The sequence below is a fragment of the Lepisosteus oculatus genome, chromosome 8 (assembly GCF_040954835.1).
Source record: "Lepisosteus oculatus isolate fLepOcu1 chromosome 8, fLepOcu1.hap2, whole genome shotgun sequence".
NCBI lineage: Eukaryota > Metazoa > Chordata > Actinopteri > Semionotiformes > Lepisosteidae > Lepisosteus > Lepisosteus oculatus.
The window spans coordinates 19422816-19447109 of record NC_090703.1 but is presented as its reverse complement, the minus strand read 5'-3'; the positions used below and the strand labels follow the sequence as shown (position 1 = coordinate 19447109).

At 36.4% G+C, this 24294-nt stretch overlaps 1 protein-coding gene across 1 annotated transcript in view; it reads right to left on the bottom strand.

The window, feature by feature from the left end:
• The window catches only part of btbd7 (BTB (POZ) domain containing 7), a 97123-nt gene that overhangs the window by 49822 nt on the left and 23007 nt on the right, over positions 1–24294 (bottom strand). Inside the window, exon 2 of the mRNA XM_006632570.3 lies at positions 2031–2241. Within this exon, the coding sequence (XP_006632633.2) occupies positions 2031–2112 (82 nt within the window). The 5' untranslated portion in view covers positions 2113–2241. The remainder of the gene's footprint in view (positions 1–2030; positions 2242–24294) is intronic.

Below are 24294 nucleotides of genomic sequence, written 5' to 3'. Positions count from 1 at the left end.
GTAATTCTATACCACTCTATAGGAATGCGTGCTACGGATGCAAATGACCAATTGTATTTAAAAAAAGCTACTGTATCTCCAGCAAATAGGGAGAAAGGAGAATGTGTGTGATTTTGGAACAACGTTGTAAACACAGGAATGCATAGAAATACGTGCTGCGAACGCAGGTAATCTTGTGAGCACACGAAAGCGTAATAACAGAAAAATCTTTAAGAACTGTTCTAATTTGAGAAAAATACACCGAGCGTCTCTGTGTTTCGCTCCCATGCACATGAAATAAAAACTTTAAATAAATACGGAAATAAAAACGGAAACGCGGAAAAATGCAAGCTTGCGTATTGCTAAAGCAGGTAAGCTACACTATTTTTGAAGAACCTTATTTACCGTTGGCAAAAGAGCGGACACGTATTATGTGTAGAGAAAAAGCTGCTAAACAGCTCGACCTGCTGCCTCCCTCCCCCTGAAAGACAAAGTCATTCATAGAATTATTTAAATGAAAGATTATATCAAAAGTACACTGATAGAGTGCGTTAAGATGAGCAGATGTTTTTCACTGCAATTAAATGAGTCTGTAGACGATTTGGCCAATTTGCTCGTTTACGTTAGATACGAGTTTGAGGGCATGTCCCATGAAGACTTTCTGTTCTGTAAACTGCTACCAACAGGAACTACAAGAGAGCACATATTTCAGCTTCTGAATGAATTTATCGAAGAGAATGGCCTCGACTGAATAAAATGTGTCTGAGTTTGTACAGACGGTGCTAGAGCAATGACAAGCTGACATAACGGTGTAGTTGCACGAATTAGGTTGCTCCAGAAATTAATGTACACATTACAACATCCACCACGAGACCTTTGCCGTCAAGAAAATGCCTGACGACTTAATATCTGTTAGACTCTGTTGTGAATTTTATCAAAGCTCGAAAAATTAATTCACATCTGCTTTGCTCAACTAAACAGGCTCACCACTCTCACTGAAATGGTGCTTTTTTATTAGTTGTTGTTAGTTTTTTTTTCTGTAAAACACTTTGAGAAGCCACCTTTAAAGGCGCTATATCAAATAAAGTTTATTATTATATTTATTATATGTATGTGAGTGTGTGTGCACATGCGCTCATGTTGGTCATTGAGAATTTCTGGGGTTCCTATGAGATGATGACTTGTAGGTGGTACTTGGATGCTTTGGTTGGATTAGGGGTGGTACTTGGTCCAAAAAGTTTGAGAACCACTGGTCTAAACCAAAGTGTTCACACTTCTGTTTTTCAAAGTTGCAAATATTTCTTATATTATGTCATTGTAAGGCAGCTTATAATAACACTTTAACACTGCACTGCTCAGTGTCCATAACTTGCCCTTTAATATCAATATTTAAGTATGTATTCATATTAAAATTAAGGATGCTAAAGTTTTCCTTACAGGTATCTCATACCCACAACGACGAATTTAAAAATAAAATTAAATCACAGCCTAAAATGCAAAAAAAAAAAGAAAATAAAAATGAATCTGTCTTATCTAGGGTAGAGAATTAAATGAATTTCAGAACATTTTGTTCTGAAAAACAGACCTTCAAGTAATTTTTCCCACACAATAGTGTGTGTGTGGGGAATGTTTGCTTCACAAAATAGAATTCAACATATGGTCATTGAATAATTGAGGCATTCTGTACAAAAAGTTGACAATGCTTAATGAATCCCTATTCCAGCAATCCTTCAAGGACATCAATATGAAACCTTTAACGAGTAACAGAGCAAAAACATTCATTTATACTCACCTAAGACATGAGCTGTCACGTTGTTCAAAGAACAAAACTATTTTTATCATCTAACCTGTAGAGGCTGAATTAGAACTGCATTCAGTATTTAGTAAGATTTTTACCTTTAACACACACAATATTGATCCTTTACCTCCTGTTTATCATATGTTGAGCTCTCCACAGAGGTAAGACAAGCACAATGTTTCAATTTTAAGTATGAATAGTGCTGTACATCTATATCCACTCATTTGGATAGAATAAAAAGGGGTTACTTTACCTATGAATGTCTGCTGTGCCTGTGAGTTTCCCCCAATCCTAGGGGAACATGAGTGAGGATAGCTAGATGCATTTACACCCATTTTCTTCACATCAGCTGCTGTGTCCACTCCTGCTGCTTCATTCTGCCTCACAGCACTTTCAGCTCGCCACCAAACACTTCAGGGCTGGGTCTTCAAGCACTGCTGCCAAAGAAGCCTGATCATCCATTCCTGTATAACAAAAGTCTTGTTAAATACAATTGAATTACACTAATGCATATACTTTGCAAGCAATTCTTCGAGATTTCTTCTCTGCTCTGATAAACATCTTTTGAATTCCCCTCAAGCTCTGTGGAATAGTGAGCAAAGCGTAAAGATGGATCACCACAGAAATAAAAGGCCTTTTCATACCTTGTTTATGGGTGAAAAACAGACTGAGAATTAATTTCATAACTAGATAAAATGTTGCCATTTTGCATGACTTGGAATGGCTAAGTCCAAACCTAAACCCCACAGAAAAGTCATGGCAGGACCTGAAAAGAGCAGTTCATGCAAGAAAACCCAGACAATTTAACTGGCTTGAAGAAGTTTGTCAAGGAGCAAAAGGCCAAAATGTCTACACAGCGATGAGCGAGATTAATTGATTACAGGAAGTGCCTGGTCACAGGTACTGCAGCTAAAGGTGATGCAACCAGTATCAGCATCTAAGGGGTTGCTAACCGTTTCACACAGTGGATGTGTAAGAAAGAAATGAAACAAGCACCAAACTTTGGTGTTATTTGTTTACTCAAGCTCCCTTTATCACTAGGACCCACAGATAATATTCAATGGCCAAAATCCGAAAAAAATCTGAAAATACTTCTTCACAAAACTGTAGAGAATGCATTGTAAAAGCCATCAACATTTCCCAGCCTTCATCACTTTCAACACCCCTCCACCATCCCAGAAACCCCTACCAGTGCAACAACCCTTTTGTTGAGACTATATCACCCATACAGATAAGTAGCAATTCTCAAATAAACCAGAAGCGATTCTCTTCATCACAGTCACAATATTAAGTTTGGTCTGTATCTTCCTTAATTAATGTTAATACACTAGGGTGCTAATTGGATTTTGTCCTTTCCTGCATTTTATCATGCATCCAAATTGTCTGTACTTTGTGATAAAAACTGCAAAGGGCAATTCCTGCCGATGCTTAGAAACTAAGCATCTGTATTTTGTGTGTGTTCTTACATTTTCTAAGCAGGGCTGTGGTAAAAAATACTTTACGAGAATACCCATGTATTTTGATGCTATTTTGTACAAATGCTATGGAATAGGCGCCACCATGTTCGTTTTAACACAAAGATCACTCACTACTCAAGAAGACCATTACCACAGACCACAAAGTAAATGAACTATCAAACTGTAATAAACATAAGCAATATACATCCACCCATCTCCTAACCATTTTGTTCAATACAGGGTCGCAGGAGAGCAATAGGTGCAAGGCAGGATACACCCTGGACGGTACCAAATTTGATGGGCCCATTGAAAGGCACTCAAACAGATCCACACACATTCACACCAGTTCCACTGTTTACAGAACCTAATTAAACTACCAGGATAGATAGATAATACTTTATTAATCCCGTAGGGAAATTGATGTCTTACAGCAGCCCAGCCCAAGACAAGCAAAAACAGACATCAGAATGGTTATAAAACAAAAGGCAACAAAATAAATAAAAATAAATACATAGGTGTGTGCAAAATGTGATGATGATGATGATGATCACAGTCACTGTAAAAACAATAAAATATGTGCAAAATGTGCATAGGTTTATACAGACTGATTGTCCAAACAGCAAACATGCTGTCCATAGAAGAGCAAATAAAGGGCTAACAGTCATAGCCTAGGGCAGCGTTATACACACTGACAGCCACTGCGAGGAAAGACCTGCGGAAACATTCCCTTGAACACCGTAGCTGGAGCAGTCTATTGCTAAATGTGCTCCGCTGCCCAGTAACAGTCCCATGAAGCGAATGAGAGGCGTTGTTCATGATGGCTGTGAGCTTGGTCAGCATTCTCCTCTCAGCCACCACCTCCAGGGGGGTCAAGGCTCATCCCCAACACAGAGCCAGCCTTCTCGATGAGTTTATTGAGCCTATTTGCATCTTTTGTCAAGATGCTGCTGCCCCAGCACAGAACAGCAAATAAGATGGCTGCCGCCACCACTGATTCATAAAAAATGTGTAGCAGTGTTCCACACACACCAAAGGACCTGAGCCTGAGTATATACAGTAATACTAAAAACATCTGCAAACCAATCTACTCAAGATAATGAAAAAGGCTTTACAACATATCTTAACACCCCTTGTCATAAATTATTGATACAGCATATTATACAGGGACACTGAGCATACACTAGTGTGTGATATCAAGGTTTGCCAGAACAATGCAGAAATGCTACTTTTGTTGAGCTCTTATCCCAGTCATGCTTAGCTCACCTTCTCAAGCTGATTTTAACTCCCTACAAACTGTCTGATGCATACTGTGAGTGAAAAGTACTTCTCAAGTTTAACATCCCTTTAAATGAAGAACTTAAGGATATCTAGGTCAAATAGCCATTGCCTAAAAAACTAGGCATGAAGGGAACTAACATGCAAACAATCTATGCCATGCCAAATTCATAAGAGGCACAGCAGGGGGGTTTCCAGTTCATTTCCTGAAGTTAGTTTCTTTTCAGAAAATCATTAAAATCCTTAAGCCTTAATTTTTAGAGGTTTTTGGAGAAGCAGAGGTGGTCACGGAGAGAAAAGCATTCTTCAGTCACAGAACACTGACTTACAAAGATACTTCTAAACACAGCCTTTCATTCTCTACCACATTTCCATTGTACAGAAGCTCAAGGACATTCTTTAGTCTTGACTTCACCTTTACAGGAAGTTCTCCGTCACTAATAAAGCAATGAAACTGTCAGCTATCAGGGGAGTCTAGCAAGAAATCCTGAATGGTACAGTGCGTCCTTTTTTTTTTGCTCACAAGTACTAATACATTTTTTTAAATAGAAAAGTGTTTTCCTCCAGAAATGCTGGATGAAGGAGAAGAACTTCAAGCACATTCTAGAATTCTGAACCCACTCCCCCTGACAAATGAATTGTTTTATTTCTATCAGTTTCAAGGTTATAACACAAATACAATTAACAAAAAATTTAAATAGAAAATGTCTTGAAGTTACAGGTTCATATGTTTCGTTCACATTTTATTACTGTAAAATAACATTAAACTTCTTGACGGTTTTGAAAAGACAGCAGTGAAAAATCAGGTATGTACACAGGCGATAAACAGCTACAACATTCAACTCCTAAATGAAGCAGAATGCTATTTTACTACACCACTTTTCAAGCCTTTTCTTTCCATGCTGACCATTAAGAGGACACACAACATGACAGTTTTTGATGCCTAAAAAATCATATATCTGCCAAGACAGCAGTCTTCCCATTGAATTACCATTTGTCCATGCTTTACCTAATGATACATTTAAACCTAATTGAAAAATATGTGATTCTGTGTGTCAAGCAAATGGATGTAACTGCTTCATTTAATTGCTTTTCAGATGAAAACTATACATCTAAATTAACATTGTTTCATTCCATTATATCAAAATAAAATTGGGTAAGCAACCAAAGAATACAGAGAAATTAATGTATGTCAACTATTGCTGTATAATTACCACCCTATTTAAATTAATTTTATTAATGCCCTTTTCTAGCTTTAAATGAAACTGGCCAGTTTTTCTGGAAATTTCAACTTAGAATGATTTTGTAACATAAGGAATTGTATAACCTATTTGTAAGTTTAACTGAAAACAAGAATAGGTATAGAATTACATCTGTTTTCTGTTAGCTAAAAATCACATGGGTAGTAGCAGTAATCTTTTTTGCAATACACCAGAATTTTGTTTTTTGCAATGATTTAAAGTGCTGTTTCGTGAATTGACACTGATAAAATGAACACCTGCTGTATAATACTATTCTTGGTGCACTGACTTCCATTTTATAGAAAATTGAATAAAATTGACAACAATTATTTTCTATTAAATTACATGTACCACAGTATCTTAGGTTTTTCAGAGAAGTAGTTCAGATTATGACAGGGTACAATCTATAAACCTTGAAAGAATGTCTGACTTAGCTCTACCATTGTGAGAGGACTATAATTCTATCATCAGAGGAACACCTGATTTTCAGACACACTGAAAAGGACAACTGCTTAATCCAAACAGACAGGGATGGCTCATTCTACCACTAGATACGAGAACCGTCAGTCACAATGAATGACAACTAGACTCTTGGTCTGTAAAAAGGCAGTCAAGTGGGTAGGCACTAATTGAACAAGAAAGAGAGGTTACATTAAAGATGCTGAAGCTCTTTGAGGCTTTTAACTCACTGATGTTGAAGCAAAGTACTGCCAACAATTTGTCCCTTATGACATGTAAAATGAGATTAACACAGGAAAGCATGCTTCTACACATCAGCAAGTGACTGCACATAATTTCTATGTGGATCCTTGCAAGTTATCATTAAGATATCCAGTTCATATTTTCTTCTTACTGATAAGAGGACAGGGCTTTATTTAATTGCCCCTTTTCACCATTTACTTTCTGCCTCAATACTAAAGTCAATAAGTCCTCAATCATTGCCACTATCAACTCAACTTTATATTTTATTCTCAGCACATGAAGTGCCTTCATACAAATTGTCATCAGTTCTGCTTCAGTGTTAATTTAATCAAACTGTTTTTTAGTCAACAAGTACGAAACTCGCATGAAAATAATCCACAATCATGATGACGAAGACCAAATGCTTCTGCATTTTTGCTTGAGTAAAATAAGATGAAACAATATCATCTGTTTGACTAAAAATCTTCCAAAAAACGAATTTTGTCACACAACGTTCACTGTTTGTACATTTACCTTCTATCTGAAAGTCATAGGTGTATCATCCTAGAGCTGCTTCTGCATGTGGATTGCATGATGGTTTAGGGCTTCTACTGTGAAATTACTGGCAACTATCATGTTTTCCCCATCTGTCCATCTTTTCCACACCCCATATCATGAACCCTTAGTTTGTGTTAATTGATTGGTACCCAGATAAAATGGGGTTTTTATGATGCACTAATTCGATCAAGAAAACCAGAGCACCTTGATTAGAAAAAGAAAAGCTAAGAAAACCCAATACTTTCTAGTAGTATTCCATGCTTTCATCTGGAAGAAAAAGATCTGGGGTCTGGGAGCACTTCATATACACAACAAACCAGGAAAAGCTTGTCAAACATGACTGAAGATAAAGAACAGAATGCAGCTACAATATGAGTTGAAAAAAAATACATTTAAAGCACCATGTGAATCAATGGTATCCAGACAACTCTCCATTGATAAGACATCCTTTTTTATTTGTAGCTAATCAACAGATTAAATATAAAACTAAGCAAGATTAATACGTGTTTGACAAATTGCATATTTCGAAATTACTAGTTTTTATATCTTGGCTAGTAAGTTTCTCTTTTAAAATTTAAAAATTGGGTCTATGCTGTGCATCAGATTCATAATGTACTCTGTCAGAGTGAAATAAAATGTGATTTTTGTTCACACTCTTACAAATGGAAGGTTACGAAATAGAAATATCAGGAAATGACCGACCCGAAAGCATACCCCAGCAGTTGGTATAGTTGAAGGCACATGAGTTCGGCAGAGGCACATGAATTCTTTGTTCTCTGGCACAGCTTTGGTGAAAACAGTAATAAACCAGTAACACACATTACACTACACAACATAAATATACAACAAACAAGTTTCTTCATTTATAAGTTTAGAGGCCTATGTCTAGACCTCCCAGAAACCCCCCCTCCCCCCCCAACTCCTACTAAATATTTGACTGTAAAATAAAGCCTACAGAGGCCAAAAGAAGTGATAAGCTGCCTGCTAAACTAAACAGAACACAACCTGTGGTTAAATCTCTCTGCAAACCAGGATGCCACAAAATAAATGGGAACCCGTCTCTCTCTTCTAAAATGAACCCGCAAACCATGAGAGACCAGTTTTAACCGGTCTTCTTCACACAGGAAATCAGAATTTCCAAAATCACAGAATAGCATGCTCTCTTAGCGAGGTTCAGATAATTAGCTTTAATTTGGTCTTTTTGGATGATCTGGACAAAGACCTCCTGCCTGACCCATGCTTTATGTTCTGTCCTCCTGTCTCTCCTTTCTCTTCGTCTTCTGTTCTTTCCCCTGTCTTTTATCCTACTCGTTTGACACTGTTAATCATTTACCCAGAACATCATTAACTAAGGTAAACCAGAAGATCTCACACCCAGCTTTGGTTTGAAGCTCTAAAAAGTGTTAATGTTGACACGAGTAAGGCATTCACTTTCATAGTCACCTACCGCCCACTCACAAACTGAGTGTGAAAAGTTATTATATTATAAAAATGTTATATACATTTCTTAACATAACAGCAATCAGAAAAATGTTTTTTTAATCATATTTAAGTAGATTGTGTAGCTAGGTGTTTAGAAAACTGAGAAAATACTATTGTAGTGGCAACGACAATCTACAGCACTTTTGGGTATTCCTTAGTGTTCCTCAGTATTTTTTCAGAAGAATGTGTTTGGAGTGGAAACCTGAAGCACAGCCACAATGTTGGCATGATGTAAGTATACGGTTCTCTTAGGAACAGTTACAGTTCCTATCCTAACCCTTCCTTATGGTTTTATGCACTTGGTCGCTGCTTAACATGGTAAGTAAATTGCCACACAATTGTAAGAATATCCAATTACTAAACGTAGTTATACTTAACTTAGCATAACTTAATTGGAATTAATATTCCCAACAATTTAAAATTAAACTAGAACTTCAACACATAACTAAATACAACATGACTAAAATGCAACTAAAACTAATTCAGTTTTAGTCAACAAAGCAAGAGTGATTGCAAATTTGAGTTGACAAGACCAAATTAAAAGTGTGTGAATAAAATGTAACTATAACGAATAAACATTTTAGTCTACATGACTAAGACTATGACTAAATCAAAAACTGATGACTAAATTAACATTGTTCTTCTTTAAGCAACACAGTTCAGAAGTAACTCTTCATAACGTTTGTCATGCTGTCCTCTCAGGAGCACTACAGTGTAGCCTAGTTCTATCATGGCAGCCAGCCATGCCTCTTCCACCTGTCAGTCAGGCCGGTTGCCACAGAAACCCATTTAGACAGGAAGCTTGCTTCACCAGTGGGTAATCACCTGTCTCCTGGTGAAGCAGGCTATTTAAGGTCTGACCAAGCGGAGGCTCTGTTATAAAGTTAATTCTGAGCCACTCAAGTTACCAGTCTCTGGATTCCTAGTTCCCTGTCTTTGCACTAAGTTTGGATTTTTGACCCTGCTTTGTTTTGACTTCTCTCGGACTTTCCCTTGATGCTTTGAACTGTGATTTACTTGAGCTACGAACCTTGGTGGTTTGTCTCAACCTTGGCCTGTGAATTTCCCTTTGTGCTTTCTCTTCAGTTCACCCAGGTTTGAACCCTGCTTGAGTTGACCACAATTCTGGACTGTGATTTTGACAGTTTGCTATGACTGCCTGCTGCTCATCAACCTGACCATGCCGGGTATAGGGTTAATCTTACAAGCCACGGGCCATTGTTACAGCTCCACCTTAAACAACAGTCATTGCAACATTTACATTTATGTATGTTTCTTCCTCTTAACCCTGGTATAAAAGATACCATAAGGAAAAGTAGTGTAACCAGATAAGATGTTTAATTTACATATAGTTTGCACACTTTTGCATGTGCATTCTCCTTTACAAACCCAAACGTGGAAGTAGTATTTTCAATAAATAAGGAACAAGTAATAGGTTTATTTCATGCTGAAAAGAGAAAAGAGAAGAAAAGAAACATTTCGGCTGTGGAGCCTTCTTCTGGTGTAAGCTGCTTAGACCCACAGCCGAAACATTGCGTTTCTTTTCTTCTCTTTTCAGCATGGAATAAACCTATTACTTGTTCCTTTGCAGCCTACGCATGCTGACGCAGCTACCCACCTGAACTACTTTCAGTAAATATTTGAGTGTACATGAGGGGAACTCTCATCTCTGCCCAGTCAAAATGACTGGCATAGAGAACAGTGCAGCTGTGTTCTGGAGTGGATCCAGCACTGTTAGAGCTCGTTTGGAGTGCAGGTTGAGTCAGTTAAAGCCCCGGCTCTCTGACTTTCCCAAAGTTAAGGTGCACACCTGAGCAGCACTGACAGAAAGTTGCAACGCAAATGCCATCTCTACAGTAAGCACTATGGGACAAACCCACAAAAAGATGTTAATCATGTAATGCCTGTGCCAGGGAGCCTCAATACCATCCAATAGAAAGGATAGGAGAGGTTCTCGATGTGAAATTTGTTTCATCGTTGGCTGCTTTCCATAACCGTAAAATAAATCACTGTTACAAGTCCAACAGGATAGTGGTCTTCGTACCACTGAATGAGAAAAACACAAATTATACATATGATGCATAGCTCGGCAACAGATTTATCCATTGGTTTTCTGCTTGGATTACAAATTTACTCAAGATACTTAATTTCCATTTTAAGGACAATCTTAAAGTTACTACTAAGCACTTTTGAGTGTAACACAAAAAACAAAGTTGGTGGTATACAACTCATTTTTAAAGTCTTGGAAAGAATTAAAATGTAATGTAAAACCGAATGGTAGCAATTACACCTCAGCTTTTCAATGTGAGAGACTAAGGCCTTGTTAAAAGCAGTCCAGGTGTGACTGTAAATAACTGACATTTTAGTTTACTTGACTAAGACTATGACTAAACTTACCTGTGTTGATATGTCCCTTCCTAGTCTTTGGGTGCAACATGTGTTGTTTCAACAGGAAAATGTTATCAAACTGTTCATATGTTCAGCAGGACTCTTGATCTGAGATAATACATATCACTACATATCAGTGTTTATTACAATAAATTGTGGTAATTAAGACAAACGTATAGTAAAAGTAGAAAGAAGAAAAGGACCAAAAATAACTAAAAATAGTGCTATTTTAGCATTGCAATGACAGGTAATGATTCATTTGATCCCTGAGGTTCATTAATTGCCGGGTCTCTTCAGGTCATTGAGTGGCAGAGTATGCAACAAGCAATACAGAAGAGAAATGGCATCTGGCATGGTAATCAGGGCTGGCAATATACAGTATATGTAGCTGTGCATGCTTTTGATGCAGCAAAATAAAACTGTACAAAAGGTAATTTTTTTGTGAAAATTCTAATCTTGTTATTGACCTAGATTAGTAATCTAATGTTGTCTGAATCATTAACTGTATCATGAACACCCCCTTCTGTAACACTTGACAAAAACACAGCCTGGATGATTACACTTAATATAAACAACAGCAGCAATAGCTGAACAGCATGCGTTTGGTAACCTGTACAGTATATAAAACATGATGCGCAGGGTAATTTCTCCTTTCCATGTCTCTTTAACCACTACTATTGCCTAGGACCTGTACCTTCATTAAAATTGCACAGTTTAAGTCCCCTTTCTGTTTAACATTATTAAATAAATCTTTTAAATCTTTTGTTGTCTGATGTAGGCCCTGTCCGAGGTCTATATTATTTTAGGTGGGTGATGCCTATATACTTAATCTGTAGCTTTCTTGAGCAAGGGTTAGGCAAACTGCACATGAAAGTACAATGTCAGATTCCATTGGTGGTGGTGGAGGGGAGTCCCCATTACCTGTAAAGCGCTTTGAGTGGAGTGTCCAGAAAAGCGCTATATAAGTGTAAGCAATTATTATTATTATTATTAACCATCACTGCAAATGACGTTATTAAAAAAAAAATGCATAAAAATAAGTTTCTAGCCCAAGTTCATTTTCATACACTCCCCCCACACCCACAAGTATTCAAAACTGTCTTTTTTGGAGAAAGTTAATTGTGTTTAGAGACAACAATTTACCAGCCCAGTAAGCAAAAGCAATGTAGGTTTAATAATCCCCCAATAAAGGCCCTACTGTTCAATTGTTTGCAGTTTCTCTGTCCTGCTGATTGGATGGGGGTGGGGGCAGCTTGGGTCTGTGTGACAGCTTCCCAATGGCAAAGGCAGCCTGCAGTACGTGGCACTAATGAGAGGTGACAGGGCCGAGCAGCACTGAGCCAGCTGTGAGCTGACTAATCCCCTATACACAGCCCCACTGCACTCCTAATGCAGACCCTCCCCCACTCCATAAGCCCTGGCGCCTTCGTATGCCTCAGCCTATGGATTCCTTGAAGGTTACCTGTTGCAAAGGGGGTGACTGGAGAGGAAACACAGATCAATTAAGAATTTACCGAGTACACTGCAACATTCAGGTATTATCCGAGCAACAACACTAATAGCAGAAATCGGATACTCTTTTTATTAATTCTAATATAAATAAATTACAGATATATCACAGATTTAACTGCAAGACATATCAGAGGTAATAGGGTGAAATATGGGGTTTGGTGCAAAGGGTTAAAAAACTAGTTGAAGAAGAAAGCCATTTTGCAGCTGTTCCCACTGCCCTATTCAGAACACCATTTAAAAACTAGATGTTGCATCTTTGAAGCTAAATATAAGCATGTAATCTCAAGATCGACTATCAACAAGGTTTATCTGTAATTAAAAAGCTTTAAAAATAATATCAAAGCAACAATCTTTTTGAAAATGTAGTGCAGCAAATCTGAATTCTTTCAAATCTTTATTTTTTTTTCAACTACCCTTTATTTGAAGGTACGACTCTAAAGGGCTAAGTCTTTAGAACATTTATATAAATGAATATTACATTGCTCTTAAACTCATGCTCTATTTGCCTCAGTGCATATATTATTGGCAGGGATATATGTACAACAACATCATACAACATTTTGGAAAAGGAAATCTATAACAAAATGCTTTATTTATTAAAAACAAGACAAACAAAATTAATTATTAAATATTAATAATTCATATTTAATCAATATTAAAGCTGACTTACTATTCTGCACAGAATGGATTTGAGAGCATAGGATAATATAGAGAGGTGGGCAAAGTAATCACAAACTTTACAGCTAGATTTTGAGCTGCAAAACACTTGTAGCTGTTCTTCTTAATTTCAAACCATAACATTTATAAATACTTGATTCAAAATGAATGGAACAGCTGAGACAATGGAACAGCAGCTTTGGAGCAGCAGAAGATGCATGGCAACATTATCTGAATACAGAGTGCAGGGAGAAGGTGTGCTTTGTTCACAGAGACTGTTTCTAGGACACTATAATAAGACTGCCCCACACCCTGTGCTCACAACACTCTGCAGGTGCGGTTCTCACAAACACTTCCTGCAGGGTTCTGCTTCAATAACATACTACACACATCCAATTCAACATGGTGTGATTTTAATAAACAAGCCTCAGCAATGTTTCAATGGACTTGAGCTGCTTTTAATTAACAGTACAAATATATTTCAATGCAATATAAGGATATCCATTTTAATTAGGTATTTTAATAGCTACTACAGCTAAAAAGATGTGACAAAAGTCCATAAGTACAGAGTGTAAAAGACAAATGAGAGTCTTACTTATGCATTATTAACCAATGATCTTTCGGCTTGTCAATCAATTAAATGGGACCCTTAACCCAAAGTGCCTCAAATACTAGGACTGTGCCTGTTGCCTCCATGTTTCATAAGCCACGATAGATTTCCTCCCTCAACACCATTTACAGCAGAAAGATCCCATGGTATAGCTTACTGGGCGTAAAGTGATACCATGGGTTATAATGAGAAATTTTCTTCAATAATACATTTCATTTAAAATCTCTCGAGCATTTGCTTACTGCAGAAGGTTTGTGGTTGAGCAAAGCATATGTGTTTATGATAACTGTTTTCAGCTTAATTTATCTTTGCACTTCACAGATTCCTACAAAACATAGGCTTGGCATTCTCCAAATTAAATCAGTTTTCATGGTATACTTGGGAAGCTCCAATACAGATAAGATTGTGGTCAGTTATGTTTAAGCTTAAGAGCTTTTTCCATGTAAAAAAAAAAAAACAGAAGAGATGAGTATTATACTTTCATGGGATTTTTCCCCAACGGTCTTTGTTACAAACCCCACAGTCTTCCGAGAGTCATAGCCAGCTTTGTTATGACTTATTAGTAAGTACAGGTAACAATAAAAGAGAAACAACTGGCACCATGTTCTGTTTGTAAAACAGATTAAGGTGTAAATTCAAAAGATTATAAATATTTTTTTTTAAATGCCCAGCTCTGACACAGCATTTAGTTTATTCTGCGAAACTGGCAAATACAGCATGTGGTCATAAAACCACCTCCTACTACCAGAGGGTGGAAGAAACTCACTCTCTTTTTTAGTAACGGCTGTTTGCTGGTTTCCTGCATGTGCTTAAATGCTGGCTTACATGTTTACAGAGACATTAGCAACAGAAAAAGTATCTGAATTAAGAACAAATTATACTAAAGGTTCAAACTAATGAAATGCCAACATATCAGGATTTTTACACTTTGAATCTAGTTTTAGACATACTTTTTCACTATGTGATATGATTGGTAATCTACACAGGAATTACTTGTTCATTATACTCAATGTATAAAGTGTTTTTAGATGTGAAAAATGTAATTGTGCTTAACGTAATACACTAACTAGGGTTACTAGGGTTTACATAAATGTTAGATATTGCTTAAAGGTCAAATCTACAAAAATGAATTTTATATTTATTCTCTGTCTGACAGGTCTAAAAAAAACATTTTAGATATGGGCCTCAATGTTTAACCCAGTGCAAATAGGCAGCCTTTGACTGTCACCTCTTGTGCTGAACACCAGCTGTACAGTTCTCCTGCTTAATTAAGAAATCAATTGTTTTAGAGCACATCAATAATGAATAAATCATTTTGCCAATCTGCCACAGCTCAGGGCTTTTTGATAATTTATGAAAAAGCGTATGCTACTGCCATGTTGGCTCGGGCTCAAACAATTTTTAGGACATTGTTGTGATGATTAGAACACATATCAGGACTGATTAATCTACAGTAATAAAAAATGAACACAGTCGCTCTTTATTTACCATAATGAACACATCTGTATACATCAATGGAGAGAATAAAAGCTGCTGTAAACAAAGCGTTGTAAAATATTTTAATAAAACCCTTGTAGTTGTGCTTCTCAGCTTACGCTGTATCCACCTTAAATTTTTAAAACCTTTCAAGCAGACAATGCATGGTGATTAAAATTTAAAGGGAGATAACAGAAGAGGTCATAGCAAGCATTACATACCTCTTAGGGACATGAATTCAGGCAGAATGAACTATTACATGTCAAAAGTCCTTCAACAGGGTCAGCAAGCATCAATGGAAAATGTGTAGAGAAAAATCTAACTTGCCACTGAGTAAAAGACAGATTACAATTAAACTTTTCTCTTTGAGTGTAATTGTGAAATAGGGAGACATTAATGAACCAAGTAACTATTGAGCGAGCTCTAAATCAGTGGATAATTATCAATAGCTCCACATAAAAGTGAGCTCTTCATTAGGTAATTAAGTGCACACAAAGAACATATTCACTCTTCTTGAGAAGAGAAGTTCCATATGCAGAAACCACTGGGGGTTTATTTCAAGGTCTAGTAATACTGACATGCTACACCTTTGCCTACAATATATAAACTCTTCTTTAATTGCTCATTAACTAATAAAAAGCATTGTTGTCATTTATCTAACTATGAAAACGACATGTTTAGAAACAATTTCTATTTTCTTTAATTTCTAGATAAAACACAGTGGCTCTCAGGAGCTCCAAAGCATTAAAAACTGGAAAAACAGTTTACTATAGATGATTGGCAGTTCGAACCCAGGCTGTGTAATGAACTGACTGAGGCCAGGATTCTTCAAGCAACTCTCACTGTTCGCTCATAACAAAACAGTTACACTGGCCTGAACTGGTACTTTTGTTTGCTGCTAAGAGCCGTGGACTGCTGACAGTGGGACACTTTTCCAATGAGTTTGCTCAATTTTCTTTTACACATTGAGCAAACCGGTGTGTCTCATTAACACAAAGGTCAGTGCTGTGAGCAAACCAGGGATGCGTGAATCTTGGACATGCTCAAAACTATTTGCCAAAAAAAATTGCAGTAAAATTTTAATCACTTCTAAGCTACTTTAATTTCATTTGCAATGCAACACATTCTTCCACTTCCTATAATGTTATAGGAACTAGTTATTTAAATTAAATTAATGCAGTAATGTTTAGACACTACATTTATCAGGAATTGGGCTTGTGGGGCAACAAATGACTTTTTTGTAATTCCACCATAGCAGATTTGATCAATCATCGCACCACTGAATGCCATATTTACAGAAATAATTACTGAAAGGGGGCTTAATGAAAAGCTAACAGAAAAATAAGAAAAAATGTAAAATTATCAGTCTTTTTACTTTTCCTTCTTCTGCAGGGAAAGATGTGTAGTGTGAGAAACAATTACATTTTTTTAGAAAATCCTAGAAGAAATATCTTATATGGGCAGTTTAGTTGATGAGGGCTTTGCCTGTATGTGAAATATAGCTATCTTTTCTAAGGTAAAAATTAGAAAAACAAAAAAAGTAAGAAGTAAAAATATTAAGAAAGTACATCCATTTTTTTATCCTACACCTGTTACCATACACTTGCTGAGTAGGTAATAAAACAACCTTGACCTCAATTTTTCAAGATTTTTTGAAGAAACATCTTTGCAAAGGAAAGGCAAAATAACTAATGCAGAACTGTAGAAAATAAAATTAACATGACACATCAAATGAAGGCTATCAGTTAAATTTTTTAACACTGGAGTGATGATGGGGAAACGAATAAAATGAAATGTCATATGTTATTGTTATTTATCTACTCTAGGACCTACCTGCATTCAGAGCTTAAGGATGGATACATTACACGTAATTATGCACATAAACAGAAAAATGCTACATTCCTTTTGTAGTAGGTATATTCCGTGTTTTTTATTATTATTACAGGCCGATATAATTCTGGTATGTTTGGGACGTCGGCACAGCTGTCTGAAACGGCAAAAGACATTCTTCACCCAGTCACCAAATCCTCACACCTCATTAATATGATACAAGATATCAATACACAGTGTTTTTATTCAGTTTATTTATAAATGTATTTGAAATTTATATTTTAATGCTTACTATAATGCATTCCAACATTGAGCTTCCATTTTTTCCTTTTCTTCTCTGCCCACCCAATGGAACTAAATCATTTCCTGTGTTGAATGGCTCAGTTCAGTGTTCAATTCCTCTCACTGGACCAACTGACTCAGCAAATCAAATGAACTGATCGACCTGGGATTGACAAATTTATTTGATTCACCGCTATGATTCCTTCAGAAGTCATGTGAGAACTGCACAGCTCTATTTGCCAGCATGATCTGTGGTTAAGTGAAGCTGTTAGGTTTTAAATTGCTGTGCCATCTAGAATATTTTGTGCGATGAACCTCGGAGGTCCTGTGTGGCCACACGCGTGTGCAGCTAACATGGCCAGCCTGGCTCATGGCTCCAGCACCTGTCCAGTAAGGTCCTGTGAACCCACAGCATGTGAAGGAGAATGTCCTGGATGAATCTGCATTTCAGAAGACGGCTTGCACTGTCCCTGTACCCTCCGCTCTGTTGTGAGGGTCACGGTGGTGAGCAAAACTAATTTTGATCTAGGAATTCCAATGAGCACAAAAATAAAAAACACTGACACTGGATAAAAATCTATGTAATCCAACTGAATTTATTATTACTTAAAGCATTAGCAGTATAAACCCAAATATTATACAGGGATCTATATAACTTATGATATAATTGAAATTGTGGATCCCACAATGTTGGGCGTCTACTACAGTTTTTAATAGTGTACTGGGGCTTTGACGCAAAAGACAAAACTGCAGGCAGTGGTAAATTTAGTACATGATGTGTGCTTTATAGCAGCCCCTAACACCTACTGGGATTTTTGGTGTAGGCAGTCTCATTGTCCTAACTAGTCACCCAACTGGAGCAGTGTGCTTTATGTCTCTACTGGTACATTCAGGTATCAATTTGAGCTGGAACACTCAATTTATCTCTCAGTATCAAGAGATTTTTTGTGCGAAGTCCAGTTAGAAGGCCAGTCTTCTGAAAAGTAAAACTGCAAAAATAAATCTTTAAATAAAACCATATTCCACTTCTTCTTTCCTCCAAATGTGCCAGTTAGGTCACATATACAAACTGGGTGCTGAAGTGCATGGAAATGAAGACACACCTCGACATGCCAAACAGGAAGTAGAGACTGACTGGATATCAAAATGAAAACATAAGGAGACTGCTGTTTCATTTTAACAACTTTGGAAAAAGTATATTGGAGTTTTTGGAGTTAATATGGTGTACAGTCTAAAAAAAAATCATTAATTTCACTTGAAAACTAATCCTATCAGATTTGATAAATTACCACACGTCCTTAAAGGGTACATTGTTCGGCCATTCATCTTGCATTTTGTGAAGCTGCTTTTATCATAAGGTCCTAATAACACATATTTAATTTAAATATCTTACTCATCTCTCTTACGCTGTACATACGAGACAGATATACATTCAATTTTTCAAGCACATTACCAGCAATTTGCATTTGGAATGTATGGACTATCATTTGGTTCCATACAAAGCCAGTACCTTTGAAAACGGTTCAAGTTACTCTATATCACCTGTCCTTATCAAACTATGATGCCTTAGCATAAATAATGAAAGTGCAGAGAACAAGTGAAATTTTTGTTACCAGCATGCTTTAATAAAACTTCAAGGCATAAATCCTATTTATTCTTCAAGGCTTCCTAAACTATTTGAAGGAATGTATTTAAAAACAATCTGTTTCCTAACTTAAGGTCTTATGGCAAACACCATTTATCTGGAATACCATTGTAACTATACTTATTCAACAACAATGAATACAATGTATCTAAACTTTTGACATCACAATTCACATCAGGTAACACTAGTGTTACTTATGTTGATGCCAGCTGAGTTTTTTTTATCCACAGGCTGGGGTAATGTAAACTGTTCAGGCGTTTATCATATTCCATTTCTCCCAGAATCAGCTGCTTGTTATTCAAGTTTGACTGCAGGGATACTGAGGAGATTTGTGAAAGAGATTTCTGAAAAGAAAGCTGAACTCCATGAACACAATTAACTTATATTGTAAATACAGCAGTTTCAAATACCAGTTTAAGTGTATAAATAAGACAATATCTTGAAGGGTAACAATTTACAGTTGTATCAATGATGGCTCAGAGACATTCTATTAATACTCAATGCACTGTAAACTGAAGTTATGCAGAATGTCAAGAACATAATGTTTTGATACCCAGCACAATACTAACCCTAACATCATCACTATTGAATATTCTGTAGAACCTCAGCTAATAGTAAACTGATGATTAAAAGAACATCTATTAAACTGTCATTTATACAACTTAAGTTTGACCAACTCAGGATATCTTCCAAAACAAACCCACCCTATGCGACTCTGACTATGTAACAAATTAATGTTGCAATTAGACTTTTGATTAAATGGATTAATGTGTTATCCAAAAGAATTATTAAATGTGATGCACAATGTACATACAGATGCTTAGTATGTTAATTAACGATAAGGCTAAAAATTCAAATTTATAACAACAATTGCTTTATTTTACATTTAATCCGTGAAAGGTACAACTTCTCAAAAACCTCAAAATTCACATTTCATTTTTCAAAAGGGATAAATACTGCCAACTTAAACTAGGTTTTCCCCCTTAGCACCCAAGAATTTTTACACTGCAAAAAGATACTGTATCCATTTAAACTTAAATACAACTGAACTGCTGGGTGTTGCTTTGGCTCAAGATCAATATGGCCATCTGCCATTTGCTTTACAGTAACTATCGTATCGATGCCCATACTCCACAGTCCCCAAGGTTCTCTAAATAAAGTGCCTGTCAACACAAGCCATTATGTTGGTTACAATCTATCAAACCATTTTCAACATGACCCATGGTAGTTTAAAGATACTCCAGGATTAAAAACTGCTAAAATCCCATCTTCAAACATCATGACCTTTTTTCCTGGCTGCATCTCAAGAGATCAGTCACATCTCTCAACAGCAGCGAAGTAGTTTTCATAGCAAGTGGCTCAACAAAGAAACCGTTCACCCACACATATACTCTCCTAAACAATTCTGACTTATCCAAGAAATTTCTCAACACAGTCTCCTTTTCACCCTTCTGTCAACTGTGAAATAGAGTAAGGAACATGGACCACAAGACAAAAGTCATTACTCAAGCACAAACAATATGAATATGATTTGGAATTTGGGATGCTGATTAGGGAGAGCTCAGTGCTTGAGTTGAACAGCTGCAGAAAGGATCTGCAGGTTGTCTATCACCATGACATTTTAGGGAGATCCAGTAAGCTTGTATAATTAAAATGGAAGGCGACAAATTTTAATGAATGACTAAAATGGTACTTCTAAATATTTAATCATATGAACATTTCTGTATTTTAATTTCTTATAAAAGTACTTTTTAATCAAGTGGTATTGCATTGTACAAAAAGAGTGTCTTATTTATGGGCAAAATAAAGCTTTGCTGACCTGGTTAATATTTATTTTAGGAGTTATCCCTTTGTTGAAACCCTGCTGAAATGCACTGTAACACTGGCAGGTGTTAAAAAGTCTTAGGAACTGCAAGGTCAGCACCATAAATACATCCTTGTGGAACACCAAATTAATACGACTGCTTAAATTTTGTATTCTGCGATTCTTCAGCTTAATTACACAAAACCCACACCATGCAACTCATGAATCTGCTTCATGGAACACCAAGTCTTATTTTAAAGAGTGCCCGAGAATCCCGCTTTAACTCCTAGCACCTGTTTTTATTTCCATACATCACATTATTTTTAACAAGAAGTAGAGAAACACAACCTGTTGCAGTTCTTAGTACACGGTGTACTGAAGATAAATTTTGCTGGCTCAGGTCATAACATTTGAGCACTAGAGTAAGCAGTGGAAGCTCTATCTCTTTGATCAAATGGCATCTGTTTGAAATCTGCTCTTAGGTCAGAGAACAGACAGCCTTATCTAATTATCTGATCTGAGCAGTAAACAATTTCAACCCATGGTTTGACTTACAAAGTTGCAAATGCACAATTCAAACTACTCAAAGCACAACAACAAAGATATGTACTGTGTCATTTTGAGAATTATCTAAAAACCTAAGACAGCTTTAAGTAGGAAATCAGCACACAAAAAAAATAATGTTATCAAACAAAAATGAAACTGCTTGCTGCTAGAAAACGCTTAATAACAACATTAGCAACTTTGACCTATTATTACTTGTAAGCACTTTATTGGTGTATCCAGCATGAAAACATAACATTCAAACTGCCTTTTATATACAGTACATATACCATAATGACGACAAGGAAAATATTTATTAAATATACCAATCTTCTGTTCTTCTGACATTGCATATGGTATATAAAAGAGTTGACATTGTTCTTTTTTCTGATCTCTTTATATTTTAACACAGAGCCCCAGGATGTACATTATCCAAGAACTGACCTGAAAAAACTCTAGTGATTACTTTGAAAGTAGGTGATTCACTAAAAGTGTGTGTAAATGTACACCCACTCCAGAGACTCAGTTGTTTGAAGATGGGCTACAATTTTATTCTTACCAGATCAGTAAGTCAGTAGATATATTTTCCAATTTAAAAATGTACAGAAATATACTCTTACATATGCAAATAATACATTAAATGTTTAAGTGAACACACAGTGGAGAAGACTAACAATTTTCCTTACAGGAAAAGTGCAAGAAGTACATGTATATAGGGCTGGGTGATATGGCCAAAAACATTATCAAGATAAAAATTTTCATATCAGTCGATATCGATAACTATCACGATAAATGTCAAATAATTATTTCTTTCAAGTGTAAAGACAGATTTTTTTCTCCTGAGTGAAAGCTGAAGAAACCAAACAGTTAATTGGTAAATTAAACAACTATTTTAAGAACACAACAAACACTTGCCAAACAGCAGAAACATTAAACAAATCTGAGGTAGAGAGTATTCAAGTCTTCTTTATGTCAAAATATGCATGGTGCTTATATATGGTCCCCTTCCACTAACAACACTAGTTTGTGACTGTAGTTTTTTACTTTCTGCGTGTTCTAACGGATGATGTTGTTTTAAATGGTGAAATAGGTCCGTGGTGTTGCCTGTCTTTGCTGGCACGGATCTTCAGCACAGTTTGCAGTGCACGCTGCTCTGTTTTATGTCTGATCGTAAAAAGCCAAAATATCTCCAAATTAAGGAAGTTGAGTGACCTTTTCTGTCGACGACGTCATCGCCCTTCGAACTGGTCGTTGGCAGCACTACATTTGCTTCAGTGTCGCTCATTTCTCCACTCCAACTACAATCCTGTCAGCCACCATGTTAGCTGTCCGGTCTGCAACATGCACGTGCACTCGCGCAGTATTTTGTGCGCATGTGCAAAGCATAAACATATATATCGAACATTTATCGAACGTTTGTTAAAATTATAATCGAGGAAAATTATCGTTGTCAAATTATCGCCCAGCATTACATGTATAGGTAAAATAAATACATTAAGATAAATAGGATAGAAAAGTAAAGATGGAAAAAGAAAAAAATCAACAACAAATGCCAAACAGTGTATGTGTAAACAAAAAAGGGATTTGTAATGAGCTTCAGAAAATGTACATAACAGGTCATCTTACATCTCCAGAAGAATCAATGGGGACAGCCATGGATGACAACAGTGACTGGTCTCTCAGTGTAATTTTATCAAGACAAAGAGAAGGCATTCAGAAGTGTGCATGTCCTTGTTCAAAAGCAAGTTAAGCAAGTGTGCAAGCTTCAGAGGAACAAGAAAAGGTCAATTCCATACAAACGTTTAAAAGAAAGAAAAACGTCATGTTTCCACAGCAGGGCCTTTTCCAAGTGTTTCCTCACATCTAAATAAAGAAGGCTCCGCTACCAAAACAGATACTAGAAGCTCCAATCAAGATCAAATAAAGTCAAAGTTCTGTATTAAATAGCGTTAGCTTAAACAAGCCAGAAGGGATCTTTATACTAGAAGTGTGCAAGATTAATACAATCCAAAGGCCCAAAGGTATACTACCAACTGTACTCAAGGAAACAAGTTATTCAGAAGCCACTGATGCCATTCTTCCAATTGTTGCTTAAGACAGGAGTAGTACCCAAGGACAGGAGAATTGCTAATGCAGCAACCATCTGTAAAAACTGAGAAAAATGGCCCAAACAATTAAAGACAGACAAATCTGGCTTCTGAGGTAAGGTAATTGAACCGGTTAAAAAACTAAATAATATCCTAGAAAACAGGCAACATGGATTTAGAAAAGTAAGTCTCACCCAACCTACTTGTTAAGAGTTCTCTGAACACGCAACAACAGTGACAGATACACAGAGCACATGATGTGGTGTATTAGATTGTTAAATTTGTAGCAATCTCTGAATGCCTATGGCCTACAACAAAATTGAAGGCCATTAGGCATTCAGAAAAATGCAAATGTTGAGATTAAGAATTAAACAGAAAAAAGAGGTTACAAACAAGGGATGAATACCACACTAGGACCAGTGCTCTTTAATTTATATAAAAATGTAGAGTGAGGTATAATTAATAAACTAGTCAATTCTGCAGATGACACCAAATTAGAAGGATTAGCAAACTTTTTAAAGCAACACATGAAATTCCAAAAGAATTAGATACAATGTTTTAGACCGGGCAAACACTTGGCAGATGATGGTTAATATAGACAAGTGCAAGTGTACAGAGGCAGTAAAAACAAAGCATAAATACAAAACACATTGCTGAAATTGTATCTTCTAGACAATGTGAGGAAGCAAGTAAATGGTCAAATGATGAATGGCTAAAAGTGAAGAACTCAAACCAAGGGATGGTCAAATTCAAAAACGCACTTCTAGGTCCTCATTTATAATACTGTATACAATTTTGGTCACCAAGTTCTAGAAAGGATATTACTGCTTTATAATCAGTCTAGAGAAGAGCCACCAGATACATTCTCAGGCTTAAAGAAATGTAAAACACTGACAAGCTGAAGGAACGGAACCTTTTTAGGTCTTAATCTTCTCAGCTCATGAGCGAACCTCATACAAGTATTTAATATCCTCAAAGGCATTGACAAA